General features: G+C 36.5%; 1 protein-coding gene across 3 annotated transcripts in view; it reads right to left on the bottom strand.

Annotated features, from left to right (window-relative positions):
• Nucleotides 1-1,487: 1,487 nt before the first annotated feature.
• The window catches only part of Cpne3 (copine 3), a 54,647-nt gene continuing 36,512 nt past the window's right edge, over nt 1,488-19,622 (bottom strand). For 2 of the 3 annotated variants that reach the window (XM_004841966.4, XM_087190557.1), the window contains exons 10-16: nt 19,551-19,610; nt 18,888-19,021; nt 15,889-15,943; nt 15,758-15,809; nt 8,658-8,791; nt 6,927-7,163; nt 1,488-4,876 (exon numbers count right to left, since the gene is read on the bottom strand). In XM_004841966.4, coding sequence (XP_004842023.1) covers nt 4,766-4,876; nt 6,927-7,163; nt 8,658-8,791; nt 15,758-15,809; nt 15,889-15,943; nt 18,888-19,021; nt 19,551-19,610 — 783 coding nt within the window. In that variant the 3' untranslated portion in view covers nt 1,488-4,765. The remainder of the gene's footprint in view (nt 4,877-6,926; nt 7,164-8,657; nt 8,792-15,757; nt 15,810-15,888; nt 15,944-18,887; nt 19,022-19,550; nt 19,611-19,622) is intronic. The other variant, XM_021255967.2, reaches the window with a different exon arrangement.

Here is a 19,622-nt window from a genome sequence, read left to right as displayed (position 1 = left end):
CTCCCTTACCTGCCCCTGGGGTCCCCCCACCCCAACCCAAGATGCAGACCCAACCAACTATTCTACCTCTTTTACTTTCCCTTTGACACTGCATATTCCAGCAAATTCAAACTTTTTCCCCTTCCTAAAACATTCAACTCCATACCTGCTGTTTACCTGATACCTTTGTGATTCTAACCCTCTTCAGCAGCTAACTTTTAGGTGTTAGCTTACAGAGTTTATCCTCAGGGAAGAGCCTTTTGCCTCCTTGGTGGGCTAGGTCTCTCTACTATACTGTTCCACACTGAGCTCAATATCTCTCTAATGCTTTAATGTTTTCTCTCCCTTACTAGAGCACTGTTTGAATGAAAGTAGCAACTGTGGCTGCCTTTTGGAATACCTCCAAAGCCCTGCTCTATAACTGGAACATAAGAGAAGCAATTAAACATTTTTTTTAAAAGTTAAAACGGACATCCTGTCATGCTTAACATGACTGATAAAATGTAAATGCCCTACCACTAAGGCCCCTAGAAAAGTACCCTGAACCCATTCAAGATCGTTTAAACAAATATCACTAGATTCCCCCAAGATGTGTAATTTAGTGAAATATGATACACAGGCTACCTAAATACTATATTCATTTTATACTATGCAGTGTCCCCTCCAAAATTCATGCTGAAATTTATATGCCATTATAACAGCATTAAGAGATGTGAACATTAAGAGTTGATTGGTACATGAGGGTTCTGCCCTCCTAAAGGAATTAATGCTGCTATTCAGGAGTGAGTTACTCACTTGCTCTTCTACCATGTCAGGACACACACAGTGTGATCAAAATATATGGTGAACGCCTAGTGTTTTTTAAAAAAAATGATTACGTATTGCCATTAATACTCTTCACTTTGAATACACTTAGTCCATCGCTGCTATCACTTTTTGAAGCAGTTTGGGAAGTCATCTTTCTTGCATGCCCTTAGTGGCACTGTCCTGACTGCCCTGATATCCTGAATCAATTCAAAACACATTTCATGGTCATTTTGACTTTAGGCTGAAGAGCCAGAAGGCATGTGTGACAGATGTGGTGAACAGTTGATGTGGACACGCTGTTTTTACGAGCCTGCCTTTCCGCTGGCTGGCACTTGGCAACAACATTCACCCTATTTTTGTTCACATCTCATTAAGGCACTTCAGAAAGTGGCAAGAACAATGGGATAAGTGTGTTTGAAGCAATAGGGAATATTTTGAAAAGAGGATTAATGGCAATGTGTCTTAACTACAATAATTTTTAAAAATTTAAACATTCGTTGTATATTTCAATCATACCTCATAACACAGAGGACCTCACAATGTGCGGGGTTCATGTCACTGAATTTTCAGCCTCTTTTATTTATAAATTACCCAGTGTGGTATTTTGTTATAATGTCATAAAATGGACTAAGATATAAGTTATTTCTAACTTTCCTATTGTTTTGATAGGTAGAAAATAAAAATGAAAAGACACTACTACGTCACATCAAGAAATAACTTTATCCAAGGGAATTCACATGGAAGATATATATAACATCAATTCATATATGAGTAAGTTTTACATGTACTATCATTATGACAAACATAAAAACACAATATAATCTCTCACAATTTCCACCAAACTTCCGGCTTACCTCATGTATGTCACTTCCATTAAAAAAAAAAAAAGATACTAGAAGCAACTAAATGAAGATGGCTTTTTAGAAAATACAAAATGAAAAAGGTAAAGGGTGTCAAAATGTAGCATAAGCAGCAAGGGGGCCCTGAATTTACTATGGAAAGACTGCTAAAAACTAACCAAAGGGAACACTTGTAAATCCCTGATCAGACTCTAAATTTTTAATGGTTTTACAATTTCAACTCTAACCACAAGATGAAGTAACAAGGCTAGTGGGTATGCTATTTTCTCAGTATGTTCATGTGTGAGAAACCCAGGACACCGTCACCTTAATATACGTTTGTAATATATCTGATTATATGACGTGTGAAAATCAATTTGGTTGTTCTTTAAATGCATTTCAAAATTGAAGGGTACTGGAATGAATGGTGGCACAAGAGGGAAGTGGATGACTTTAATAAATCAGTATTAAAGCAGCATGTGATGAGGGCAAGTGTTAAAACTAAGAATTTCATCAAAAGGTAATTTTGAAATTATAAATGTTTTTCTTTCAAACTGCAGGAAGGCACCAATACCTTAATTTGCTGGATTCATAGTACTTGCCAATAACACATGTACTAGTGAACCTGATCAAGAATGAATAAAGAAAAAACATTTTTCAAAGGGAACAATTCTGGTGAAATCAAAATATAAAATTATGAAGATCAAATCAAATTGACCATGGTGACTTGTATTTGTCCAAAGATCACAATGAACACTCATGACTAGCAGTTCCCAGGTGACTCCAGTGTTGCTGAGGAGATGGTATGACAGTCTGAGGAGCCCCAGTGTGACCTGCCTCCTCCGCTTCCACCTGTTTTACCACACAGAGAACAAGCAAAAGTCATTTATTCAGGCATTCTGCGTTTAAAAAAGACAATTCTGAGAACCACAGCAACATAGCTGTGCTGCTTCTAGGCATGTACAGGGAACTGGAATTATGCCATCTGAGACAATGAAAGCCCCAAACTAGGAAGAATGATCAGTTTATTCTTCTCTACTGATAATGTTACAATGACGTCAACTAATGAGCCATTCAACAGAGGTGCTAGAGTGGCAGATGGTTAGGTTAGTATGCACTGTCAGGTTGAACACCGAGCCAGAGGCCAGCTGGCCAAGTGGGAAGGAAGCAACTGCTCGCCTGGGCTAAGCAACTAGGACAGCAAGTAGGTACCCTCTGAGCCAGACTTTTGCAATGAGCTGTTTCTGGGAAGCCAAAGCTATTTGTGGCCAATACCTTACTTCTTTCAGATGTCACAGAACAAGAGGCATGGGCTGTGTTGTAGGTATTAACTAACACTGAGGCGTGCGGGCATGGTGTTATGCACATCCGCTCAAGAATATGTGATGAACACATAACTTAAAACGTGCCATTACCAATAATAATCGGCTAACTGGTATGGATATTCACAGTACTTAACACACAGGTCCTTGGTCAAATGTCCTAAACCTATTTTGAAAATGTAAGTAATACATCCTAAAGGGTAAAGTCAGAAAAATAAATCCTACTGTTTTTGGAAGGGGGATAGTGTTGGAGACTGAAACAAAGGCCTCGTGCATACCAGGAAAGTGTTCTTACCACTAGCATACAATCCCAGGCAACGAAATTAATCTCTTTTAAAAAAGCAGATTAAAGCCAGACATAGTGGCACATGGCTGCAATCCCAGCTACTCAAGAGCCTGAGGCATGAAGACCACAGGTTCAAGCCCTGTCTGGGCAACTTTGTGAGATTCTGTATCAAAATAAAATTTTTAAAGGGCTGGGGATCTAACTCAGTGGTAAGAGTGAGGTTCTGGGTTCAATCCTCAGAAAATAAAATTAAAAAATTAAAGAAGCATATTAAGTCCACTCTAAGTTTTGTTGTTGTTGTTTTTAAGTCACACCAGGTTTTATACTTAATAGTATAGGAAACAGCACATTACTAAAATGTAAAAAGAGCCTTTGATTAATAGATAAACAGTAGGATGAGTTTAAAAATCAGACAAAAATGTTATTTTTTTGAAAAAGAGAAAATATCTAAATTGGTACAAATCAATATATGGAACCTTAGCAGGGAAAGCATAAAAACTACTGTTTAAAAAAAAATAAGTCGGGCCAGGGATTTAGGTCAGTGGTTCTGCCGCCTGCCTCACAAGCGCCAGGTCCTGAGTTCGATCCCCGGTACGAAAACAGATGAACAAAAAAGTCAAGTTATTTATTAGAGAAAATGGAATTATGAATTTTCACCTTATATGTTTGGTCCTCATAGCATCCCTGAACAAAACAATCCTAAGCATTTCAGCGAACAAACCTCAATTCAAATAAAACTAATAAGGTAGAATCTGAGACAACCTATGCACCTACAATCTGTGCATCCACAGAATCCTGAATATCACATTCAGTCAGTGAAAAGAAAGGTCAATTCTGACCATGTTTACAGTATTCCACAAAAAAATAAAAAATCTAGAAAGGCAAATAAGCAGGGCATACTTACATGAGATTCTTTTTACTTGGTGATTATGTATTTTAAAAACTGAGTAATTTCCTTTTCAACAAATCCCATGTGAGCGCAAGATGCTTTGTAACTGTGCAGCATCTAAACTACACAAACAATCAGGTGCCAAGTAAAGGTAGTCTTTACTTCAAGGAAAAGGATTGAATATAGAGATATAGGAGAAAATTCAATACTAACTTAAGAAGCTTTCTCAATCAATAGTGTGGACATAAGCTTGTAAAACATTTACTACATACAGATTATAGCAACCTGCAAAATACTTCATCTCAAGAATTTTTCATTCTTTCTGACAAACATTTTACCTGGTATTTTCATCATAAAAAAGCAAACAAAAATCAGTTTTCTCCACATTAGGTTCTAATCCAAACAACCTCATTGCAATTACTGTAAATTACTATCAATCACCGGATTGACTGGCAGAGATGGACTTGGCACTGTTCTCCTAAAGAAAAATGCTTTAAACAGATAAAAGCCATAAAGAACCAGGTTTACATCATAAACGCAGGGGGTGAAATGTACAAAAAAATGACAGATACATGATTTTATGTAAGAGATGGCATTGTTTCCTGGCAGTGTAAGAATTCTATTGAAGTGGTAACAACTCCTTTTATTTCGTGGCTGGGTTCCTGGGAGGAAGGAGTTTGTACGTGTTGAAGTAGCCCACCACCTGCTGGGGAATCTCCGCCAAGACACACTGAGCAAGTGCTTCTTTTGGAGCCTTCAGGAAAACAAAAATCAAAGTGACTGTTAGCAATGAAGATTTACTGGCTTTTTGATAAAAGATTAGGAATACCTCAACAGCTGTAATCAAGGCATAATTCAGTGCCTAGGCTTGTATCTCAGAACAGTCAACGAATATGGAATAAGCTAAGTAATCAATGTTACTTATGACTGCTATTATTATCCCTCCTCATATGTGTCAAGTCCTCTTGAGCAAGCCTTTTAACATTTGATGATTTGTTGTTGTTCTTTCACTTTTAAATGTGAGTCTTTTATTCACTTGGTATTAACTTCTTAAATTTCCTATTTTAAAATAATTATGAACTCACAGCAAGTTGCAAAAATAGAAGTCCTACATACCCTTCCCCAGTTTCTCCCAAAGGTAACATCTTATACAACTATAGCATAATTATAAAACCAGGAAACTGGCATGGTACAATTCCCAGTCCTTATTCAGATTCACTAGATTTACATACAAGCCCCACGTGTGATGTGAGTGCTTATGTATGTCACATGCACATGTGTCTCATGCATGTGTGTGTGTGTATGCAGCCATATGCAATTCCATAATCTGGGCAGATGTGTATAAGTACCCCAACAATCAAGATACAGAACTGTTTCATCATCACTAAGATCCTCAACACTACCACTTTATAATCTCACACATCTCACTTTTCCTCCCATTGCTAATGGGAACATAAACTGGTATGACCACTTTGGTAAAGTTTGACTGTTGCTTTAATAAATAAATATGCAACTACCATAGGACCTACCAACTCCATTTATCCCTGAGGAATAAAAACTCAGTTCTTAAAAACAAAAAGCATGTCTATACCAGCTTTGTATATAATTTTTTTTTTAAAAAGCTGGAAAAAGCCCATAGGTCCTTTCATAGGTGCATGGTTAAGTGCCCTGTGACACATCAACATGAAATTTACTCAGCAACAAAGGGGAATACATGTAAACAGACTTAAAATAGCTTTCAGTAAGATTATAGAAACTGATAGCCTTTCATGAAGGTTACTTGGGAAGAGTAATATGCAGAATCTATTAAGGCTTTATGTGACTTCTATAATTTCCACACATCATATTAAATTTCATATAACATTATAAATCATATTTTTACATGTTCTTTTCCCAAGACTAGCCTTAAAAATTAGTTTATAGGGCCGGGGATTTAGCTCAGTGGCACCACCCCTGCCTCACAAGTGCAAGGTCCTGAGTTCGATCCCCGGTACCCCCCCAAAAAAAATTAGTTTATAATATTACAAGGGCTTATATATCATTTATAAAATGTGGCATTCTATGTAGTTATAAGAATTAACAAAGCTTTCTATATAAGAATTCAATGTGAAAAAAATGGAAAGTGTTGAAGCACAGATGTAGAACTTTTAACACAAACACTGACTTATAGAAAGACTAAATGGACTAAATGACAGAGCTAGCCTACACAGCTTTTTTGAAAAGAAAACTGCCCATTCTAAAAGGTCACATACTGTGTGATTCCATTTATGTTGAAATGACAAGAAATGGAGAATAGATTTGTGATTTCCATAGATTAAGGAGGGGCAGAGAGACATAGAAGGGAAATGGATCTAGAAATAAAAGGGCAACCCAGGGGATCCTTGGTGATTCCCCATGGTGATGTAACTTGATTATACCTATGTAAATATCCTGGCTGTGATTCTGTACTATGCTTCTACAATGTGTTACAATAGAAGTCAACTGGGTAAAAGTCTTCTAAGACATTTTTATTCAACCAACATCCAGCTTGCTGAATTCAGCATATTCTTGTATAGAGTGCTTTTCTGTTGTTACAAAGGTAAAGATAAAATGTATCTTAAGATATTCACAACAATATCAATTTAATAATTTATCACACAGACTACAAGAAACACACAAGAAGATGAAACAATGCCAAATCCAATGAGAGCTTTCATATGTGAAAGAGATGACAGTCATATGTCTCCTAACCCTGCACACTTACTCAACTGCTTGGTTGTAGACTGGCAAAGTTCTGAGTCTGAATAGGGAAGAGTGATACTCACATTCTGGAACTGTCTGAAAGGCACAAACTGGACAATATCTCTGATGGCCACCTCGCCGTTTAGGGAGCGGAGACTTCCCCCATCACCATCCAGAAACTCCATGGCACCAAAGTCAGCTCCTCCAACTCCAACAATGATGATGGACATGGGCAGCTTGGCAGCATTAATGATAGCTTGTCTGGTTTCATCAAGGTCTGTGATCACACCATCAGTAATGATCAAGAGCACAAAATATTGCTGAAAAAAAAAAGAAAGAAAGTATGTCCACTGAGCAGGTGAAGCTAAAAAGCAGTGATTAATGACATCTCTAGCTTGATGAATCCCTCAGTCTCTTTCTTGCTCGTTTTCCTTCCCCGTCTCCCCAGGATACCATCTGCATAAAATATTTTATAATTCTCTGGCGACAAGGAAATTGACTCTTACAAAAACTGCAGGTTGATTAAAAGTGCAGCACACCACAAAATAAGAGTTGGCAAAATACATGGAAGCAAGACATCTAAATGTCAAAGATTAACCTTTCAGTAAGCACAAGAATAAACACTTTCATTTAATTGAAACATTAAATATGTCAAAGTAAGCATTAAGTGGCAACTTCATTTTCAAAAGATCAACTAAATATGGAAGCAAGAGAACTGTTTAACAAACTAAAATATATAGATCAACTAAATATGGAACCAATACAACTGTTTAACAAACTAAAATGTACAATTTTTTTTAAAAGGGACATGGTTTAAGGCCATAAATCTTCCTTTCAATTTTGTCATCTCTAATAAAATTTTTAGAAAGTAATCAATTGTTATATAAAGTTGTGACTTCATCTTTTGGGCCATCTAAGTTTAGAATGGACTAAGATTTAGAGTAGTAGTTAACATGCAGTAAGTGATTACTCTGAGCTATGCACTACACACTTTTTATGAATAATCTTACTTAACTCAACTGTATGAGGCAGATTCACCTTTCTACTTCTGAGTGCACAGGGCTAAGAGATTTGGTATTCAGGTTCAATTGGTAATGGTTAGCTAACTCAAACCTCTTTAGTACAGTAAGTGATCCTGCCTCAACAACAAATAGCAGTCTGGAATGATTTGAGGAACAGCCCTCAAAGGCTCATGTGTTGAAGCCTTAGTTCCCAGCTGGTGTGCTATGAGAGATGGTAGAAACTTTAGGAGGTAGGACCTAATTACAAGAAGGAGGTCACTGGGGGAGTATCCCTGAAAGGTACACCATGTCTCAGGCCACTCTCTCCCTCCACCACCCTCTCTTGCTTTGCTTCTCTCTTCTCTTTGCTCTGCTCTCCCACACTACCTGCCATGATGCCCTGCCTCACCAAAGGCCCAAAGTAACAGAATCAAGTGACCTTGGACTGAACCCTCTGAAACTGTCATCCAAAACAGATCTTTCCTTCTTTATGCTAATTATTTCAGGTATTTTGTCACAAAAAGAAATTCATCGATGCAATCACTGGGGTTTTTTTGTTTGTTTTTGGTACCGGGAATCAAACTCGGGACCTGGCGCTTGTGAGGTAGGCAGCGGAACCACTAAGCTAAATCCCCAGCCTAGTTTTATTATTGTCTTATTTTTAATGTTTAGTAATTTAACGACAACAGATAGTACTCCAAAATCAATAATGACTGTATCATCGCTTCTTGCTCTTGACTTTGTATTGTGAAATATGGCACCAAGAGCACCACCAATCCATATTCTTCCCACCCTTGCCCACAGAGCACTTACAGAAGCTGTCTGCTGTTGTGTGGCTGCAGCTGCAAACCTGGCCACATGATTTATGATTGGAGAAAAGTTAGTTGGTCCATAGAGCTTTATCTGAGGGAGACAGGCCCGGTATGCCTCTACAATGCCTTGGACTCCTACAGCAAAGAAAACAGTATTTAAAAAAAAACCCAAGCACAACTTGTTAACTCACAATACTGGCCAAATTACTTATATATCAACAGATAGTACCTTAAGTAGTCTAGTTTTACACTCAGGAGTTCCTCTAAGCTATACATTAAAAAGCTCTATAGCAATGTTTCATTGCAAAAACCTATAAACTCTGCCCTCCCCAGAAGAAATCATGTATTTTTCATCTCAGTCAAATATTTATTAGTTTAAGGCAGGCATATGGCTCACTGGCAGAGTGCTTAACCAGCATGTGTAAAGTCCTAGTTTCAATCCACAGCATCACAAAATAAAATATATTCTTTAGTCTACAAGATTGTTATACTGTTAATTTTGATGTGTCTCTGAATGCAACTGATGGAAAGAGAACCATGAAAATGTGCTGCATCTTACAACTAATGATAAGCAAGAAGAAAAAACTACTGATAAAATGAAGTCATTTGTGAATAAGGCCAAAGGTTCTATAAAAAATACCACATAGAGCCCAGCTGCCATTCCACAGTTCCCAGGGCAGAAGAGGTGAGCCAATCCCCACTCCCAGAAGGAGGGCCCCAGGCCACCATTCCACTGCTCCCAGGGCAGAGGAGGTGAGCCAATCCCAGCACCCAGGAGGAGGCTCCCCGGCTGCCATTTTACCGCTCCTAGGGCTGAGGAGGTGAGCCATGTGGGCGCCAGCAGCAGCCCCCCCACCCCCACCCCCCACTGCCACCCCATCGAAATGAGAAGACACACAAACAAGCCTCAAAAACAGACTTCCAGATCACCTACAGCAACCCCAAAGGGAAATGAGGTGGAACACTCTGATACTCAACCACCTGGACTCCCTGAAATGGCAACAAAAGAGAATCTGGAAAAAATGAAATCAGAAATAATTTTTCACATAACAGCAGAGATTGTGCCCATAGTACAAGACATGATTAATAAATTTAGAAAGGACACAGATAAAAAAAATAGATGAGCTGAGGAACATGATGGAATCCCAACAGAAGAAACAAATGGAATCCATAAAACAGATACAGATTTCCAGGAGATTAAAAACTCCATTGAAAGTCTACACAGCAGAATGAACCAATGTGAGGACAGAATTTCAGATATAGAAGATAAGATTGCAATTAGTGACCAGGAAAAGAAAAATTGCTTTAAAATTGTAAGGAACCACAAGAAATCAATCTAGCAGCTGCTAGATGATGCAAAGAAGAATAACATAAGAATGATCAGAGTCAATGAAGAAACAGGAGACACTGCAGATGACATAAAAAAACTGTTCACAGAAGTGATGGCAGAAAACTTCCCAAGGAGGGGAAAAGAACTTGACATACAGATAAGTGAGGCATGTAGGACTCCAGCTAGTCTTGATCAAAAAAAATCTACAAACAGGCATATAATTGTTAAGATTCCGGAAACCCAACAGAACAAAATTCTACAAGAAGTGAAAGAAAAGAAACAAATCACACAGAAAGGAAAGCCCATCAGAATCAAAGCAGACTTCTCAGTGCAAACCCTCAAGGGAAGAAAAGCTTGGAGAGACACATTTGAAGCCCTAAAGGAAAACAGCCTCCAACCCAGACTGATGTACCCTGCAAAACTATCTTTCAAAATTGATGAAGAAATAAGATACTTTCATGATAAAGAGCACCTTAGGGACTTCATGAATACCAAACCAGCACTCCAAAAAATTTTAGACAACATCCTAGGAAAAGACAATGAGGATCACAACCCGAGGAAGCCCACCAAAATGAATCCATTGGGCGTGACAAATTAAACACAGAGGGGGGAGAATCCAACAAAAAGAAAAAGTCATGACAAGGCTTTTAAAATTTTTAACTTCATCTCCCTAATGAGTGGATATCTCAATCTTGTTATTGTACTGATTAGTATTTTTCTGATTCTAGTGTTGCACACCTTTCCTTGTGCTATACTGGCTATTTACCATCTTCTTGTGTCTACTTTTTAAGTGGGTTGTCTATTAATGAGCTGTAAGAGTTCTTTATATATTCTGGTCATAGGTTATATGCATTGTAAATATGGTCTGTTTAAGGACTACTTTTCATTTTCTTAACGATGTCATTTAAAGTTCTAAATTTTGATGGAATCTCATTTATCAATTTTTTTCTTTTATACATCATGTTTTTTGTATCCTAGGTAGTTCTTGTCTACCGTAAATTCATAAACATTTTCCCTTATAATTTCTTCTTAAAGTTCTATAGTTTTAGTCTTTCATACTTAGGTTCATAGATCCTTTCAAGTTATTTTTATGTATGGAAATAAAGGGTTAAGGATAATTTTTTATATACAGATACCAGGTCTTCTAGTGCCATTTGCTGAAGACACTATCTCTTCCTTGGCTCTTGAATTGAGTTTATATTCTATAAAATGCTAATGTTAAATAATCTTTCAAAACTCAATGGACCATATATGTGTAGTTTTATTTCTAGAGTCTCTGTTTTATTCAAATGATCTATATGTCTTTCCTTACACCAACACTGCCTTGATTACTGTAGCTTTAGAAGAAGTCTTAAAATTAGGTACTAAATGTCTTCCAACACTGTTTTTGTTTTTGTTTTTGGCTTTTCTGGGTCCTTTGTACTCCTACATAACTTTTAAATTTCAATATCCAATTCTTCATTTATAGCAAGTATACACAGACCTGAATTTTTATATTTACCTTGTGTTTTCTAATCCTGCTAAATTCAAATACTAGTTCTAGGGACTCCTAGAGATTTCTTAGTATTTTCTCTGTAGATGATCATTTCATCTACATATAAAGATTTTGCTTCTGCCGTGCCAACCCTATCCTAGTTGTGTCATTTTATTGCCAGACTATTTTGGTGGGGACTAGGTTTCAAACTTTAATGGACAGATAAAGAGTAAGCATATCTGCCCTTGTTCTCCACCTTAAGGAGAAAGCATTGTATCTTCTCCATTCATATAAGGCATTTTTGCTGGAAGTATGGAGTACATGTCTTTGATCTGTTGAGATCGTTCTGTTCTACTTCTAGTCTCCTGATAGCTTTTACCATGAACAGCTATAGAATTTAATCCAATACTTTTTCTCCAACTAGTGACAGGATCATATGGCTTTTTCCTTTCCTCTGTTAAAATGATGACTTTTGGGGGTGGATCTTCCAATGCTGAACCAACACTGCCATCCCTATAATAAAACCACTTTCTACATACTGCCAGAACTGACTTCTAATTGTTTTGTTAAACAAATTTCTATCTATGTTCATACTTTTTTCTTCTATTATCTTTATCCAGTTTTAGGATTAGCACAATGTTGAGTTCCTAAAATGAGGGGAGAAGTGTTCCTTCTTTTTTCTGCTTTAATTGTTTGATGTAATTTATCAGTTAAAATGTTTATGAGCCTGCTGTTGTCACATAGGTAGGTTTTCAAGCTAGGAATATACTTTCTTTAATAGGTGCTATTCAAATTTTATATTTCCTCCAGAGTTAGTTTCATTAATTTGTCTTCCAAGGTACTTCTTAGAAGTTATCAAATTTATTTCAAAAAAGATTTTTGTAATATGCTTTCTATATCCTTTTAAATTCTGTAAAATCTGTGGTAATGTCTCCTAGGTCTTGATACTGTAATTCTAAAAATGTATAATTGATATTGTGTAATAGGAAGAAAAGGTCTAAAGGAGCAGGGGAAGTGGGAGGGGTATGGGAAAGGAAAAAAGGGAAAAGAAGAAATATGAGAAAAGGAAAAAAATGGAAACAGAGTCTTTGCAAATAGGGAAGGGTTGAGGGGGTGAAGGGAGGGCAGAGGAAGGGGAAAAAAAATAAGAACCAAGATACTCATGTAATGGTACAAGATCTCAATGATGAATGTAACTGTATTTTAAACCTAAAATGTACCAATAAACTTAATGGGAAAAAAAAATACCGCATGGTTATAAAAACCAATATTAATTCTAGTTACTACTTGATGCAAATGTTTATTCAATAACTTAATGACTAGGCACAGTGATGTATTAGTTTCAAATATTCACCTGTTAGTTATTTATTGCATTTATTTATGAAGTTCTGCCTCTGGACCTGCTGGAGTGCTATATAAAAGAAAGCTGGACAGGGCCATCAGACTAGCTTTGGCCAGTGCATGTGAGAGGACATGACACCCATGTCTATGCAGATGTTTCAAGAACTACTTCCTGTTCTCTCCAGCTCTATTACTCTTTCCCTCTGGCATGGACATAGCTCATCCCAGAGAAGGCCATTCCTTCACCCAAGTCCCAGACTAAGAAACAAGGAGCAGAGCTGCAATCTAGCCACATGTAAAGTAAGCAAGAATAAACTGTTGTCATTACAAGCCATTGAGATTTAGAGAGCTTTTATTACAAGTATTATACTAACAAAACCTAGTGAACATTGACTGCCATTCTTGGTAAAAAGCACTGCTGATGGGACTTGTACCTATGTATATACCTACTGAATATGCCCTGGATAACAGAGTTTAGGATGCAGTAGGATACTAGAAACCCTACAGGATTCCCCACACTACTCCCTGAGAGCATCATGAAAATTTGCCACAAAAACAAACTTCTAATGTAAACCAAAACAGTCTCTTGTTTCAAAATTGTCCTGGAGAATAGATCAACAAGGAAAAGAACCATATTTGGTTTAAAAGCTATACAAGCCTAACTGTCTCCTATTACACTGTAAAAATTCCAAGCCAGGCACAGTGGTGCACACCTGTAATCCCAGCATGCCAGGAGGCTGAGGCAGGATTGTAAATTTGAGCTCAGCCTGGGCAACTCAGGGACTTAGCAAGACCCTGTGTCAAAATAAAATATAAAAAAAGGACTGGGGATGTAGCTTAGTGTGAAGGCTCCAAGCTCAAGCCCCAGTACCACACACAGAAAAGAGCTCTTCTGTGTCATGTTGAACTTAGAAAGAAGTGGTCTTATGAACAACCTTTGAGAAGATAAGAGATGATCATGTATAAGGTGATGCTATAACTAGGAGTCAGTCCAGTAGTAACAAAAATAATATTAACATTGGCTAGAATCAGGATCCCCCACTACAAAACCATATCCTATAGAAAAATTGATTGAGCCAGTAACTATAGTAAAACTGATTTTTTTCCATTTCTATCATCTCTGCTTGCTTTTCAATCTAAACAATTATTTTAATTTCTTCACAAATATCAAGAGCTTTCAATTCCACAACTAAAACTGAATTGTGCCAAAAATCCTTCCTTTGCATTAAGAACAGGTGTGAGACATTATTTCTACTAGGCAACTAAGTTCAATGAATAATTTTAAAAAGGAAGTTTTAACATCCTTGCCTTGCTGGATTTTTTCCCCATATAATATCTTTTACCTAAAACCAAATTGATTCTTTTTCCAGACCATAAACCAAAAGTAAAAAAGTTGTATTATTTGGTGAACAGTGCACAGATGAGTTTGTATTACTCAAAGAGGAAATGAACTTCTAATATAAACTGTCACACAAGTCACCTGTATTTCACAAACTACTCTAATTTCATCTTAAGCATGAAGCATATTTCTTAAAAACAATAGTCCCAGTTTCAAAGAAGTAGGGTTAAAAAAGGTCACAACCAGCCATCAAAAGTGCCTAAAAGGAACAGTGAATTAGTAAAAAGCATCACAGGACAAAGGAGAAAACCCTCAGGCAAACTGCCTCCAACAAGTTGGTTCAGGTTCTTCCATACTATGAATATTGCATTATAAAAAAAGGAAACAAACAACTTCTTCTATTAGAGAGCTATACATTTTATAATTGTTAAAAGGATCCTTTGCAGAAAGTTAGCTTATTGTCTAGAACTTTAAATGATGATTTTGATCCCGTGCCTACCTCTCTTCCTCCAAGCTCACTTAGTGGGAGATTTGACACTGTAGTTGATGGTTCAATGTGATAAAAAGGAGGAGCATTTGCACATTTGAGGTACAAAGAAAAAAATGAAATGAAAGAAGACAAATGCCTGCCTCCTGCTTTCTGCATGGAAGAAATCTGTTGTAAGTGCTCAAATCTTTGTTAATTTACCCACTCTATCTACTGACATAATATGGTATGAGCAACAAACAAGTAACTAGACGTGAGACACCTTTTCTTTTGTTTTTAAAAAAATTTATAAAATTCTTTTAAAAATATTTTATAGATTTATTCCTCTGACAGATGTTTGCATGAAGACTAGATTTAAATTTTTAATTATATTTTTTCTATATCAATACATTCTGCTGTTAAATTAAATTACAATTTAAAGTGATAGTACAAAATTGGAGGCTCTTACAATAATTTGACTTATAATCCCAAATCGTAGTTTAAAACATTATTGCAGGTTTATTTGTTTTATTTGAACTTAATTTACGTCTTTATTTTTAGTGCATGTATATAGTACATAATGATTACATGCCTCATAGGGAGTTGGTATATATACCTAACACATCTTAATTCTTTTTTTAGCTCCTTCCCCCTGCCTCCATCTCTTGTTCCTTTTCCCTTTTGAAAAAGATCTATCTCCCTGTTTCCTATTATCTATTTTTTTTATTTTGCTCTTCAATTTGTTTCCACTTTGGGTTGATTCTTTTTCTTTATAGAGAGTGACTCCTATTCTGGAAAAAGTCTTCTAATACTGAATTACTCATTTTATTGAAAATTTATTTCAATAATTTCAACGTGATGATTTTTATTGATCTCCTAAGACTGTCAATTTGTTGTTCTATTAAACCTCTTAAGGTAGAAGAGTTTAGCCTACAAATTTCATATCGTAATATTGATTTGTCTCATAATTATCATTACCACCCTAACCACCAACCTGGTGCAATTTTTCTGCTTTATAAAACAGGAAATTGAATATGACATCAATGGAAATCTAGAGATGGAATAGAATAGTTTTAAAAGAAAAAGAAAAAAAAAGAAGAAAGACTAATGAGGCTTTCAGTTCAAGTTTTCATATTTATTTGTTCACTTACCATTACAGTAGGGATTAGATGGATTAAAGTTCATTGGAAATTCATGAGATACCTGTAAAAAGACAAAAGAAGGGCTGATGAGACTTTTGCTTTTCTAGAAAGTAAAGCTTTAAAATATGATTTCATCTTACCTGCCACTGAGGAGGTATCTGAGCTCCAAAACCAAAAGCTGGAAACAATTTATCACTACAAAGAAAAATTGAAAAAAGTGAAATACTGTTTTGATTTGTTTTTTCAAAACAAGAGCTTTATCTTTACTGACAATAAAAATCAGTATGAGCTCATTTTTATTTTTTCTTTTTAAATCTTAGAAAGGTATAAAGACAAAACAAAGATTGCCTGTAACTATCAGAGAGAACCAATGCTTACACCTGACACCTCCCTAAATATTTTTCGGTGCATTGAAGGAGAAAAAACTCTACATATCCTATAAAAATGAAATTTATATTCATGTTTTATGACCTACTCTTTTCTACTTAAATCTTACACATAATTTCACCAAATGAATGTATAAATAAATCCATAAAGCCCTAAAACCACAAGTTTTTTCATTTGCCTATAGCAAATTCATTTGGTAACCTGACCTCAACTAATAAAGTTATCTGTAACATTCATTTAGGACACTTAATATGAATGTTCATCCATTTGACCAGAGCAATAGGGTACAAATGCCAAATACCATAAAATTCTCAGGTTTCTGTAGCAAAATGTGTGAATATTTGCCTCCAAGGGTTTAGGGATAGGGACTTGGAGCTGCATATGTAACATCATGTGAATGGCTGCTGAGTCTACGGTATGGCTGGGCCCCCTATCCACACTAGTAAGACAACCAAGGTTCTGCCACTATAAAACACTCACAAACACACTAATTCTCTACCTGGGATATTCTTTGCATTTTAATTCTTAATGTTTCTTATTCCATTGAAGATACAACCTATGACAGGATAGAAATATTTCCCTTTATTTGTATTTTGTCTTTAACTTAGTTTAGAATATCTTTGCTTTCATAGTTTTTAATAGTAGTGGATATGAACACATAAAAATCTTTCATAATTTCTGCCTTTGCTGTCTTACTTAAGATACTGCAAGATTATAAACAATTCATATACATTTTCTCCTAGAACTTTCAAGGTTTGCTTTTGTTAATTAAATTTCTCATTCATCTGGAAAGCGTTTTGCAGTGGATTACCCCCTCCTTCAGTCACAGAACACCGGAGCTACAGAGCATACCTCCTAGCTTCTCTAGACTGGATGTGGTCAGGTGGTAGATTCTAGCCAAGGAGAGGTCAGTTGCTTCCTTTTTAAAAATCATATTTACTAACCACATTAGTTGTATCAATTACTGTGTTGCACTGTGACATTGTCATATGTGTATAAGTCAGCTGCTTCTGAATCATGCCTCTAAAAAGAAATGCACATCATTCCCAGGCCCTTTTCTGCTTTTCCTACTAGCTAGAGAAGGTGACTTGGACCCAGGGATGAAAGCTGTGATTGAGAAAGGCAAAGCTGCTCTAACAGTTCTGAACTACTTTCCTCTACTTTATCAAAGCTGCTTTGTTTTCAGGTGTCCATTTCAGCAGTTTGATCTATAATTTATACAGAATGGCAGCCTAACATTGACAAGTATGGGTCAGGAAATGAAATTCAATTCTTGTCCAGTTGGACGGCTGTTATAATCCCTTCCCCTTTCTAAAATGCTAACTTCTGTATATAAACTTCACATGTATGTAGGTACTTGTGGGTCTACTTCTAGCCTGTCTGCCTGGTGCCACTGCCCAGGTACTAGTTCTAATCTAACTTTAAAATAAGTTTTAGTAACAAGTAGAGAAAAATCCCCTTAACTTCTTTTTGTATTTCTTACTTGCTCGATTGCTTTGTTGTCTCCTTCCTTTTTATTTTTTGAGATAGAATCTCACCATGTAGCCCAAACTGAGCTAAAATTTGTGATCCTCTTGCATAAGCCCGAGTGCTGAGATTACAGGTGTAATCTCCTCCCAAAACTCAGTTTTCCCTCCTTTCTCCACCTCCTTTCTTTCTTGCTTTTTGTTGTTCTTTTTCTAAAATATGTCTTGGCTATTCTGATTTCTTTTTCCTTCTACAGAATTTTAAGGATGATTTTCTCAAGGTTCTATTGTCATCTTGGTTAATTTGGATTATTACAACATCTGCCTATTTAGAAAGTATGATATATCTTTCCATTTAAACAAGTTTCCTTCTTTGTTCTTTAATACAATTTTGTTGCTTCCTTCACTAAATATCTTAAATGTTTTACTTAATTCACTTTTTTAATTGGTTATTGCTGGTTAGGGAGAAACTGATTTTTTAAAAAATCTTACGTTGAATGTGAACACCTTTCTGAACTCTTGCTACTTTCTAATGTTTTTTCAGAGCATTCTGAAGCAATTACAATTAGTTTAAGTTACCTGTTAGCATTTGTTAGAAGTCATCATTAGAAAAAATAATTTGGCTAGATGCAGTGGTGTACACCTGTAATTCCAGCACTCAGGAGGCTGAGGCAGGAGGATTGCTGTGCATTCAAGGCCAGCCTAGGGTACATAGTGAGTTCAGCTACATCCTGAACTTCATAGGGAGACCCATCTCAAAAAAAGAACTAAAAATAACTTGATGACTATCAAGAAAACAGATATATTAAGTAATAGTTTTTACTACTGCTTGCAAAATGTGTGATCTGGACTCAATCACATACAACTTATCCCAAATGATGAAACCCCAAAGAAACCCCATCAAAGAAATAACAAGTCTTGCTGACTTTAGTCAGCTACTAAACATGAAAGCTATATATTGAGCTGCGGATTTAGCTCAGTGGTTCTGCCGCCCGCCTTGCAAGCACAAGGTCCTGAGTTTGATCCCCGGTACCAAAAATAAAGAAAGCTACATATAGGACATTATAACTAATCACACCAAGAGATGAGAGATCAAAGGTAAACACTAGGAATGTTACAAGAAAAAAACAGAAAAAGTAACACAATAGAAATTTTAGGGAGAAAACTCCTTCCCTAAGCACCCTAATCCTACCACCTGTATCAGAGTACACGGTAATAAAACAGAAAGTGCCTTTTCTGGGGAATTAAGAAAACGAATATTTCAGTGTTTCTACAGTCATACTTACGCATCATAATCTTGAATAACCTGCCCCACAGACCAGATGGCCGTCAGATACTCATTAACACCGTTGGGGCTGATGTAATGAAGGGAGTCCGGAGACCTGGGGTCACCATTGGAGCCAGTGAAATCCACTCCCACCTGCCAAATAACAATGGCAGCCCTTACTAAGGAGAAGGCATGGCCACTCATGCTTGAGGTCCAAGAAAACTTCAGCAGATGAGATACAAACATTCACTCCAGAGCCTGCTACTGCTATTTCATAACAAATGCCTACCAGTATCTCCACAGCTGACTAAAGAGTTAAAGCCTCAACATGGAACAAACTGCTGTTCTTGTTTTTCTGGCTGTCTTAAATCATGAATCATACTCATGACTCAGACTTACAGGTTGTTCTTTGTAAGTTTGTTGGGTTAGTGCTTTCTATTCCTTAAATTACTGCAAGATAACTACTGGTTGGTGCATATCTGCCTTCCCTCAAGAGGGACAGATTTCTCATCAACAAAGCCAAAATGTCCATAGTGAACCTAAATAACTGGTCCAAAGTCTCAGAGGAGTTCATATTAAATGCACTGTATAAATTTCATAACAAAGTCAGTTTATAAATAGTACAAAACAGAGGGAAAAGAGCAACATTTTACAGCATATGTTGGAAAATTCAGTGACTTACAGTAAAATTCAGCTGACATCCTCCCATGATGTAGTCAAGGAATGTGCATTCCACTGTAATCTAAAAATGAAC

Source organism: Heterocephalus glaber, unplaced genomic scaffold (genome assembly GCF_053883595.1).
Source record: "Heterocephalus glaber isolate CG9 unplaced genomic scaffold, H.glaber_assembly_v1.0 deba00001553, whole genome shotgun sequence".
Taxonomy (NCBI): Eukaryota; Metazoa; Chordata; class Mammalia; order Rodentia; family Bathyergidae; genus Heterocephalus; species Heterocephalus glaber.
Note: the sequence above shows the minus strand (reverse complement) of the source record. Positions and strands in the feature narration are given on the sequence as shown.